General features: G+C 46.7%; 1 protein-coding gene across 4 annotated transcripts in view; it reads left to right on the forward strand.

Moving 5' to 3' along the window:
* LOC141073520 (uncharacterized) overlaps positions 1–12235 on the forward strand; it is an 81510-nt gene that overhangs the window by 42836 nt on the left and 26439 nt on the right. For 3 of the 4 annotated variants that reach the window (XM_073560789.1, XM_073560793.1, XM_073560798.1), the window contains exons 6-10: positions 5374–5523; positions 5981–6160; positions 6233–6356; positions 6436–6530; positions 7866–7956. In XM_073560789.1, the coding sequence (XP_073416890.1) occupies positions 5374–5523; positions 5981–6160; positions 6233–6356; positions 6436–6530; positions 7866–7956 (640 nt within the window). Of the gene's footprint in view, positions 1–5373; positions 5524–5980; positions 6161–6232; positions 6357–6435; positions 6531–6831; positions 6857–7865; positions 7957–12235 lie in introns of those variants that run through there. The other variant, XM_073560805.1, reaches the window with a different exon arrangement.

The raw sequence follows: 12235 nt of genomic DNA on the forward strand, positions 1-12235 counted from the left end.
AAAGCCCTCCGGGTCTCCCTGGCTTCCCATCTAACATCTCTATGCACCAGCAGTGAAACCCCTCTCGAATAACTAGTGTGAAATGCATGGACAGACCATTGTACCCAAGGTTTCTGCACGCACCGAACAGTATCTCGGGTCAGATGCGTCTCCACCAAGGCCACAATGTGAGGACGATAATGTCTGATCTCTGAGAAAACCTAGATCTTTTTCCGAGGGGCCTTTATACCTCTCACATTTCATGTCATACATATCATCTCAGACCCCATGTTTACTCCGTTGAATATGACATACAGTACTACCCGAGCAAAATTTAGAGGCACCACATAGAGATTGAGATTGGCTGCGACTTTTACCTAAGTAACAATCAAAACTGTTGTAGAAAGGTAAACAAAACAGGAAAAAAAACCAGAACATAAATCTAACAGTATAGGAGCAAGGTCCCGTGCCCCTATTGAAAAGTAAACAAGGGGATACCATCACTGAACACAGTGTCCGGTATTAATGATATTTGGGTGCTCGCCAGGAGAGCTCCAATTAAGCCTGTAGTTAAAGGATCCAGACGAAAGTAGGCACATTAGGATTCCTTTGCAGGAGATCCTCTATGGGACCGCAGCCACTCGGTAGCCTCCACTGGATCCGTGAAAAACACGGAGGAACCCCCGTGGACGATCCGAAGTCGAGCCGGATAAATCATTGAGTATGCAATGTTCCTTTCCCTGAGCCGCTTCTTGATGTCGATGAATTGTGCGTGTTGCTTCTGGAGTTCCATGGAGAAATCCAGGAAGATTAAGATCACAGCATTGTTGAACTTGATAGGACTCTTTTGTCTTTCAAGGCGTAGAATGGTGCCTGTCTTTACAGTTGAGGAGACGTGCTAGGAAGGGTCTAGGTGGGCTTCCCGGAGGCAGAGGCTTTGTGGGAACTCTGTGGGCCCTCTCAACAGCGAACACTGAGGAGAATTCGTCTCCCAGGGAGGCCTTAAGCCAGACCTCCAGGAACTGCTCAGGGTGCTGACCTTTTGAGCGTTCTGGCAGACCGATGACACGGATGTTATTCCGACACATTCTGTTCTCTAGGTCGTCTGCCTTCTGCTTCCAGGCGTTCACAGAGCCCGCTACCTTGGTTAACTTGGCCTCCGTAGGCGTAATGGTGTCCTCCACCTGGGACACTCTTGTCTCCACCTCTGTGATGCGTCCCCTCATGGCCTGCATATCTTGATGGAGTCTCCCCACCTCAGTGTAGACATCCTCTATTTGACACTTTTCATTCTCTACTCAACCCAAGAGTGCAGGGCCCTACCACGGAGCTTCGAGCTGACGATCTGGCCAATTACTTCAAAGAAAAAATTGACCAGATCCGACAGGAAATTATCTCCCAATCACCTCATACCATGCACTGTCCTCCCTCCCCCACTGCATCTAGCTCACTCTCTGACTTTGAACCAGTCACAGAAGAAGAAGTAAGCAGGCTCCTTGCATCTTCTCGCCCAACCACTTGCACCAGTGACCCATTTCCGTCACATCTACTCCTGACCCTTTCCCATGCTGTCACCCCTCACCTAACTAAAATATTTAACCTCTCTCTCTCTTCTGGTATCTTTCCCTCCTCATTTAAGCATGCCATCATACATCCACTACTTAAAAAAACATCCTCGACCAAAACTGTGCCGCTAACTATAGACCTGTTTCTAATCTTCCCTTCATCTCTAAACTCTTGGAACGCCTGGTCCACTCCCGTCTTATCCGCTATCTCTCAGAAAACTCTCTTCTCGACCCTCTCCAATCCGGTTTCCGCTCTTTACATTCTACTGAAACTGCCCTCACTAAAGTCTCTAATGATCTACTAACAGCTAAATCAAATGGTCATTACTCCATGCTAATTCTCTTGGATCTCTCTGCAGCATTCGACACTGTGGATCATCAGCTCCTCCTCACTATGCTCCGTTCCATCGGCATCAAGGACACCGTTCTCTCCTGGTTCTCCTCCTATATCTCTGACCGCTCCTTTACTGTATCTTTTGCTGGCTCCTCCTCCTCCTCTCATCTTCCCCTTACTGTTGGGGTTCCTCAAGGATCAGTCCTAGGCCCCCTCCTCTTCTCTTTGTATACTGCCCCTATTGGTCAAACAGTCAGTAGATTTGGTTTCCAGTACCATCTCTATGCTGACGACACCGAATTATACGCTTCTTCTCCTGACATCACGTCAGCCTTTCTAGAAAACACCGGCAATTGTCTAAACGCTGTGTCTAGCATCATGTCCTCACTATATCTGAAACTGAACCTGTCAAAGACTGAACTCCTTGTGTTTCCTCCCGCTACTAATGTACCTATACCCGACATTGCCATTTCCGTGTGTGGTTCTACTATTACTCCCCAGTAACATGCCGGCTGTCTTGGGGTCATACTTGACTCTGAGCTTTCCTTTGTCCCCCACATCCGATCACTGGCTCGCTCTTGTTATCTGCACCTCAAAAACATTTCTAGAATTCGACCTTTTCTTACTTTTGACTCTGCATAAACTCTTACTGTTTCTCTTATTCATTCTCGTCTCGATTATTGTAACTCCCTTCTAATCGGTCTCCCTCTTACCAAACTCTCCCCCCTCCAATCTGTCTTGAATGCAGCTGCCAGGATCATATTCCTCGCCAATGGTTACACCGATGCCTCTACCTTGTGCCAGTCATTACACTGGCTACCCATCCACTCCAGAATCCAGTACAAACTTATTACCCTCACCCACAAAGCCCTCCATGGCTCAGCAGCACCCTACATCTCCCTTGTTTCAGTATACCATCCTACCCGCGCCCTCCGTTCTGCTGATGATCTGAGGTTAGCATCCTCAATAATCAGAACCTCCCACTCCCGTCTTCAAGACTATACACGTGCTGCGCCAATTCTTTGGAATGCACTTCCCAGGTCAATACGATTGGTCCCCAATCCCCACAATTTTAAGCGTGCCCTGAAAACGCACTTATTCAGACTGGCCTATCGCCTCAACATATCAACCTAATCTATCCCTGTGTGGCACAGCCAAAAGTTTTTTACCATAACCAGGTTCCCCGCATCATGTTCCCACATGCTTTATGCATCCATTAGCCCTCTGCATCTGTACTGTTACACACTTAACATTATGGCTGGTCCATACAATCAGGGAAACTGTTACCCCCCACCTTTCGTGTCTCCCCTTTTTTCCTCATAGATTGTAAGCTTGCGAGCAGGGTCCACATTCCTCTTGGTATCTGTTATGATCTATGTGATTATTGTTATGCTGTAATGTATATTGTCTGTACAAGTCCCCTCTGAAATGTAAAGTGCTGCGGAATATGTCAGCGCTATAGAAATAAAATTTATTATTATTAATATTATTTGAGCGTTCTGGCAGACCGATGACACTGATGTTATTCCGACACATTCTGTTCTCTAGGTCATCTGCCTTCTGCTTCCAGGCGTTCACAGAGCCCGCTACCTTGGTTAACTTGGCCTCCATAGGCGTAATGGTGTCCTCCACCTGGGACACTCTTGTCTCCACCTCTGTGATGCGTCCCCTCATGGCCTGCATATCTTGACGGAGTCTCCCCACCTCAGTGTAGACATCCTCTATTTTCTCCGTCAGGGATGTCCTAGTGAGGGAGATAGCCTGCATCAACTGTTCAGATGCCTGTTTCAGAGTCATTTCTTCCTGCTCAGTCTCCTCTCCACCCCCTGAGGGACGATTTTTACGCTGAGGTTGTGAAGAGTTATTTCTTAGAGCACGTACACTCTCAGAAGGGTCGGGTCTGACAAATTCCTTTAGTTTTTCTGCTGCCGTCGATCCTTTAGATCGATTCATGGTCAAGAGCAGTGAGATGCACCAGGGTAACTAGAAATGTGTAGTCTAGGATTCCTTCCACTGCAATTATATACACAGCAGAAACCAGGCTTACTGATTGCGGCCTGGGAGCAGGATCTGTGCAGATGGAAACACCATATCACTGAGGCTTCTTATTCTTATGGCGAGGGGAGGAGGCGGGGAGAGATCCACCCTCAGAGACAGCAGCAGTGGGAGGGAGAGCAAATTCTCCCACAGTAATGTTACCAACAGGCCAGCGAGTCTATTAGTAAGGCGAGGGGAGTAATGCAGGGCCCATTTTTCAGGGCACTCACCGCATATCCCCCTGATTCCGCAGGATACAGGTCACTGCCCGGTGATGCTGCCGCGCTGGATGCCGCCGCTCCCTCTGATAGAGCGCGCATCCAAGATGGCCGCCGCCTCGTGTGGGCCCCGCCGTCCGCCCCGGTTTTTCAGGTCTCAAGCTCACCGGAGCCGTCCTGCGCTCTCCCACGGAGTTCCAGGGGGGTCCTGGTACCCAGGGAACCAAGCGCTGCCAGGTATGTCGCAGTAGACAGGCGGTAAATGCAGGATAGAGGCAGGATGTTCAGGAGCTCTTGCAGCGCACGTCTGTCCTCCTCTGCTACATAGCCACGCCCTTTCCTGACAAAGCATTTGTGAAACGCATGTCGGGTGTTTGGTGGGTGTTTATAATTATTGTTTGTGAATCATTTGTAGCATATATATATATATCCATTTTCATATTTGCCAAAGTTACTTTTTGTTTGCCTATATATCAGTATGTTAATGAATACTGATTCATATACACTTTAAATTTTCTATTTTCTTGATTTTTGCAATGCCTATCTGGAACAATCACTTTTGCTGGGATTACAATTTTAGGTAGTTTTGATTAGAAGATATCCAGGACTTTAGAAAGGCAACTACCTGTCTGTTGTACCTGTCACTGCTCCAGACAGAGATTGAGCTGCTCCCGGTCAACAGAGCAGCAGTTTCCCTGTTGACAGGGCAGGACTACTTCTGTCATGTAGGAATTGGCTGTTAATCAGTGTGACATTGTCCCGCCCTGTCAACAGGGAGAGAAACTGCTGCTCTGTTGACCAGGAGTAGCTGAATCTCTGTCAGGAGCTGTCAATGACCAGTGGCGGGAACAACAGGCAGGTAGTTGCCTCTGTTAGCAACTACAAGCCTTTTGTTAAAAAAAAAGTGTCGGATATCCCTTTTAATGTTCTATCACTATCTGTTACTGACGTTCTGAGGTTGTTCCTGGCACTTTATAACTTTGTATTGTTTTTATGGAAAATTTAACTAAGATTCAGATATCTTACATTTTTCTTTCAGATTTGTTCTGTGTTTTTGGTGCTGGATTGGAGATGTTCTGTGATAAATCTCGCTATGTGACTATAATTGGTTTGTGCGTTATTCCAGGGTCAGGACGGGGCCATTACTGGATGTAGTGATCATGTGAAGCCGGTAACAGCTCCGGAGATTTCTTACATGGGATCTTTATGATGTTACATCGTCATCTTCTCCCCCATTCAGGTCCCTACAATATTGGATCCTCTCAGTGGAGATCTTCTATATAAGAGAATTCTCCTGAGTGACCCTACAAGGATGGAGAGGGACAGGGACAAGATGGCGGAGAGGATATTACACCTCACCCTAGAGATCCTCTTCCGGCTTACTGGAGAGGTGAGAGATTCTGATGACGTCACATTACATCATTCTTATCTATGGGAATAAAGGCCCCGTCTCACATAGCGAGATCGCTAATGCGTCACCGATTTTGTGATGCAACAGCGATCTCGCCACATGTGACACGCAGCAGCGACCGGCCCCCCTGCTGGATATTGCTGATCGTGCAGGAATGTCCTGGGCCATTTTTTGTCGTCGGCGTCCCGCTGGCCAGCATGCATCACTGTGTTTGATCGCTGGATCGTTGCTGTGTCGCTGAAGAGATCTGCCTGTTTGGCAGCTTACTAGCGATCATTTAGCGATGCACCAACGATCCCTACCAGGTCGTATCGTTGTCGGGATCGCTGGTGCGTCGCTAAGTGAAACGGAACCCTAACAGATGGACAGAACTGGAGAGGTGAGGACTCTGTAAATGTCTGTAGTGAGATTTGTTAAGGTATCTCTCCATAACCAGGATTACACAGTAGTGAAGAAGACCTCTAGTGAGCGCTGTCAGGCCCTTGTGTCTGAGGGATGGGGAAGACGCCCGAGCCCAATCATGGGGCCTCCACCTCACCTCCTGATACATGATGACATCAATGAGCAGAAGATCCTAGAACTCACCTACAAGATGATTGAGCTGCTGACTGGAGAGGTGACAATGCTGGGACATTATACAGTAACGCTATGGAGGGATCGGGGATGACGGTATCATTGTATGTGTCAGGTTCCTATAAGATGTCAGGATGTCACTGTCTATTTCTCCATGGAGGAGTGGGAGTATTTACAAGGACACAAAGATCTGTACAAGGACGTCATGATGGAGGTTCCCCAGCCCCTCACATCACCAGGTAAAAGACAGGGCTAAATACACACAGCCTTAAATTTTCTGTATGTAAAGAATTAATTCAGTTTCTGTGTTTCCTCCAGTTCTATCCAGTGAGAGGACAACACCAGAGAGATGTCCCCGTCCTCGTCTTCCACAGGACTGTAAACAAGAAGATCCCAATGTTCTTCAGGATCAGGTAGATGGAGAGAAGATGTCATGAGATCTCCCCTATGATGTGTAGAAGTCTATGAAGGTTTTGTGCTCAGTGTTGTTTTATCCACCAGTTAAGGGAAGAGTCAGACGGATGAGGTTTGCATCGCAATGCTCGGACTGGCCAGCAGCTTTCCTGACCCGAGCATGACAGCATGTATTTCAGTGCACCTTTCACGCTTGGACCGCACACCTAATATCATCCCTTAAGTGCGAACAATGACCAGTCAAAGGAAAGGGGAGACACAAAAACGTAAATAGGATCTTATCACACGTTACACAGGGTCACCCACCAAGAGAACTACTCACCTGGTAAGAATGAAAAAAGGACATGTAATAATGGCGGCTGCTGCAGATCCACAGGTATACAAAGCATACACTTTGGTAGGAAGTAAGGATCATACCGCAAGTAGAAATCCAAAAGTTGTAGCGGTTTCGACTTGGTTTATTTACACATTTCAGGGTTCAGGTGACCCCCTTCATCAGGACATACCACAAATAATGAACTTTTGGAATTCTTCTTGTGGCAGCGCGGGGATGATCCTTCCTTCCTACCAAAGTGTAAACAATGACCAATAGCACAAACTCACTCTACAGAGATCCACATAGGAAACATGCACTACAACTACAGTAAGAGAAGAAAAATTACTTTTATTACACTCACCTGCGGGGCGGTCTGGTCCGAGGGGTGTCATTGTTTTGGTCTGCATTATCCGCACAGTCTCCCCGGCATCGTGCTCCTGTGCAGGCGTACTTATCTACCCTGTTGAGGGCAGAGCAAGATCCTGCAGTGTGCAGGCGCTTGGCCTCTGACCTTTCCCGGCGCCTGAGCACTGCAGTACTTTGCTCTGCCCTCAACAGGGCAGATAAATACGCCTGTGCAAGAGCACGATGCCTAGCAGACTGTGGGTGATGCAGGGTCGCGTCATCCACATGAAGCAAGAATTAGGACAGCGATGGTGAGAGAATGGGCGGTGCTGGACCAAGAAGAGAAACACCCCTTGGAATGGACCGCCCCACAGGTGAGTATACTAAAAGTTATTTTTCAGTTCTTCCAGGTCGGGTTGGGGCAGATATACAGCATTGTAGAATGCTGTATTTCAGCCCAAAAATGCGGTGGCTGCATTTCATACCGGCCTAACCCTTTAATTGGGCAAATGGCGGCCCAACGTGTTGCTAGATGGTTGTCTCTAGTAATGTGGCCTTTCATTCTATGTTTTATGCTTGGTGGAGATGCCGGATAAAGCAGATTATAGACATTAGATGATGTCTGGATCTTCTCAAATGTCTCTGCCTGTGACTTATACAATTTTTGTTTTAGGGTAAAGATCTGCCCCTTATTAATACTACAGAGACATATGGGAGGGGTGATGAGCGGTGTAAAGAGGAGATTCCTACAGATAACTGCACAGGTGAGTAGTGACCACTAAATGCAGAGAAGTCACAGGTTCTAAACAGTCACTGGCTTGTAGAGTAACTTTAAATGTTCGGTTTTTTCTGGTGTGTTCACATGAAACTTCTGATCTGGATGTAGGGCATGATTCATTATGGGGTTATTCGGAATTAATCTTTGTAAATACAAAAAATGTGCTAAGAACTATCACGCAGGTAGTTGCTTTTACCTGCCTTTTGTGCCTGCTGCTGATCTCACAGGCCGCTTTTACTTGTGATTCAGCTTGTCTTCCACGCTGATGTGTTGGTGGGGCGTGACTGCCGACATTATCCTGATTGAAAGTTTAAGTGCAGGAAACCGGCTTGCAATCATCATGATATCGGAAGTCCTGTCTTGTTGACAAAGCAGCCGGAAGAAGAAGAGCTGCTCTGCTGTCATGCAGCAGCTGAATCACCGGTAGGAGCGCTCGGTGACCAGTCTGACCCATCGTCTAGTACAGCAGGCAAGTAATTGCCTCTGTTAGCAAATACCTGCCTATATTAGTTTTTAGGCCCATAGTAAAAAAAAAACAAAACAAGTCTTGGACAATCTCCTCCAGATTGGCACCATGCACACCAGTCTTTAATGACAGTTGGAGGTTCAGTTTAGTAATTCTAAATTCATTGAGACGTGCAAACACTACCTCTATTCAGTGGTGCGCGCCTCTGTGCACCTCAACAGAAATGGTAACCAAGTCAAGGATTGATTGGAGCAACAATTCTGATGGCGAAAGTACTAGCGATGAATTTGGTGGGCACCGGCAAGCCCCGTGCATGCTACACCCACTTTAGCAGACCTGGTGTTAAAATCCAAAAACGTTCCTCGAAAAATTTGCAACTTTTCAGTGTTTCACTCTTTTTTTCTCCCATCTTATATACCGCCCCCCACATCTGCTAAGATTCACCTTCCGCCATCATACGGTGACACTAGACAGAGCGTCACCATTGCCATGTAGTTTCCCGGGCCTATATTATTTATGAAAGCTAAGAACCACCTCGTCCCTTGGGCATTGTTCCTATTCTCTCGCATCCACCTCGCACTAATCTGAACCTTTCACCTAATAGGTAGTATTGTAATGTGTCCCAAAGCCCACTTGATCCCCAAACTCTACTTCTCTACTTTCCAAATAGTTCTTCTTGCTGTATAACAGTTTACGACTCCGGTACATTATCTGGTTTTCTTTATCGTTCATTTCCTGAAACAAGACTGCACCTAATGTAAAGTCTTGTCTAAAGTTCACTTTAAGGGAGGATATTAGCGAAGGGAATGAGGATGTTGAGTCCATGTGGGTTGAAATACATGGAGGGAAAAATAGTAACAAAATTCTCATTGAAGTCTGTTTCAAACCCCCAAATATAACAGAAATCATGGAAAGTCTACTACTAAGGCAGATAGATGAAGCTTTAACCCATAATGAGGTCCTTGTCTTTAACTACCCAGATATTAACTGGGAAACAGAGAGCTACGAAACGCATAAAGGCAACAGGTTTCTGCTAAGAAAAATTATCTTTCACAATTGGTGCAGAATCCAACCAGAGGAGCAGCACTTTTACACCTAATACTATTTAATAGACCTGACAGAATAACAAATCTGCACGCCGTCGAGCATCTAGGAAATAGCGACCACGATACTATACAGTTTCACTTGACTTTCGCTAGGGAGACTTGTCGCAAAAACACTGAACTTTAGGAAGGCAAAGTTTGAACAGCTTAGAGAGATGCCCTTAACCCTTTCCCGACCTGTGACACAGCGCATTCGTCATGAAAGTAGGTGACAATCCGACCTGCGACGCATATGCTGTGTCATGGATTGATGGCGTTCCTGCGGGTCGGGTGACCGGGGTCACTGAAAGGTCACCTGACCTGCAGGTACAGGGGGACTTGTACTTCTCCCCGGGGGGGGGGGGTGGCTTTGCCCCCCCATGGCTACGATCGCTCTGATTGGCTGTTTCACTTTTAACAGCCAATCAGAGCAATTGTAATATTTCACCAATGAAATTTGGTGAAATATTACAATCCAGCCATGGCCGATGCTGCAATATCATCGGCCATGGCTGGAGACCGCTATCTGACCCCCCCCACGACTGACGGGGGCGATCTGCCCCCGCCACCAACTGACGGCAGCAATTTGCCGCAGTCAGTATTTGCTCCCCCTCTCCTGCCCTCCGCTCCCCCTGCCTTCCGATCCCTCCCCTCCCCCCTGGGTACCTCCTGAGTACCGGTGTCCCTCCTGCATTGTCCATGGGTGCCTGTTGTGAATTCTCTTTCTGGGCTCTCTGGTGGTTACTGAAGGTAGTGGAGCTGGTCAGATTGACAGAGGTGTTGCGAGTTCTCTTTCTGGGCTCCCTCTGGTGGTTACTGGAGGTAGTGGAGCTTGTCAGATTGACAGAGGCTTGCTACCTGATAATGGTGATGACGATTGGAGATCAGGGGTTTCTGACTGGAGTATTTAAGACAGCTGACTTCCTTCAATCCCTGCTGGTGATTTTCTTCCTGTGCCTTCTGAGGTCTGATGTCTCCTGCTCTGTTCCTGCATGGTTCAGCTAAGTGGCTCATTTGCTAATCTTTTGCATTTGATCTGGTTTTGTCTATCTCTGCTTTGTGCGGGTCAGTTTGCTACTGCTGGGGCTGTGCTGGATCACCACCCATATGTTACTGCTTGTGTCAGTTTGTTCTGTCCCCTGTTATATTGGTCTCTTTTTGCTTTTCTTTCAGTATATACCAGAGTGCTGATATAGTGAGGGCGAAGTCGTGTGACTTCAGTGTTTTTTGTACATCAGACGTGTTGGATTTTTCAGGGTTTTTTGCGTGATTGCAGACAGTGTCTTTGCTTTCCTGTCCTGTCTAGTCAGTTTGGGCCCCATCATTTGCTCAGTCTATTTTTCTGCCTGCGTTTGCGTTTTCATCTTGTCTCCTCGGTGACCCATTCATAACAGGTGCTGCAATCTTCCAAAATGGTGGGAGCATGCGCAGTGAACCCACCAAATCGGCCGGCAGATTCATTCATTCATTCCAGGTACATTTTGATCACTTTGATAAACCCTATCTCAGTGATCAAAATAAAAAAAGGAAATAAAGGGGAGGGGGGTTATCACCCTCATAGGTAGGGAAAAATAATGAAATAAAGAAAATATATTTATTTTTATTTTTCCATTTGGATTAGAATTAGGGTTAGGGTTGAAATTAGGGTTAGGGTTGGAATTAGGGTTAGGGTTGGAATTGGTGTTAAGATTAGGGTTAGGGGTGTGTTGGGATTAGGGATGGGATTGGGGTTAGGGGTGTGTTGGGGTTAGGGTTGTTAGAATTGAGGGGTTTCCATTATTTAGGCACATCGGGGATCTCCAAACGCGACATGGCGCCACCATTGATTCCAGCCAATTTTGCATTCATAAAGTCAAACAGTTCTCCCTCCCTTCCGAGCCCAAATAGTAGTTCCCCCCCTCATATGGGGTATCAGCGTGCTCAGGACAAACTGGACAACAACTTTTGGGGTCCAATTTCTCCTGTTACCCTTGTGAAAATAAAAATTTGTGGGCTAAGAAATCATTTTTTGAGGAAAAAAATGATTTTTTATTTTCACGGCTCTGCGTTCTAAACTATGAAGCACTTGGGGGTTCAAAGTGCTCATCACACATCTAGGATAAGTTACTTCGGGGGTCTAGTTTCCAAAATGGGGTGACTTGTGGGGGGTTTCTGCTGTTTATAGGCACATCAGGGGCTCTGCAAACGTAACATGACGCCCGCAGACTATTCCATCAAGTCGGCATTTCAGAACGTCACTACTTCCCTTCCGAGCCCCGACGTGTGCCCAAACAGTGGTCCCCCCCCCCCCCACATATGGGGTGCCAGCATACTCAGGACAAACTGGAAAACAGCTTTTGGGATCCAATTTCTCCTGTTACCCTTGTGAAAATAAAAAATTGCGGGTTAAAAAAATCTTTTTTAGAGGAAAAAAATGATTTTTTATTTTTACGGCTCTGCATTTTAAACTTCTGTGAAGCACTTGGGGGTTCAGATTGCTCACCACACATCTAGATAAGTTCCTTGGGGGGGTCTAGTTTCCAAAATGGGGTCATTTGTGGGGGAACTCCAATGTTTAGGCACACAGGGGACATGGTGTCCGCTAACGATTGGAACTAATTTTCCATTCAAAAAGTCAAATGGCGCTCCTTCCCTTCTGAGCCCTGCCGTGCACCCAAACAGTGGTTTATGACTACATATGAGGTATCAGTGTACTCAGGAGAAATTGGCTAACAAAT

Source organism: Dendrobates tinctorius, unplaced genomic scaffold (genome assembly GCF_039654945.1).
Source record: "Dendrobates tinctorius isolate UK_male_01 unplaced genomic scaffold, ASM3965494v1 ptg000014l, whole genome shotgun sequence".
Lineage (NCBI taxonomy): Eukaryota > Metazoa > Chordata > Amphibia > Anura > Dendrobatidae > Dendrobates > Dendrobates tinctorius.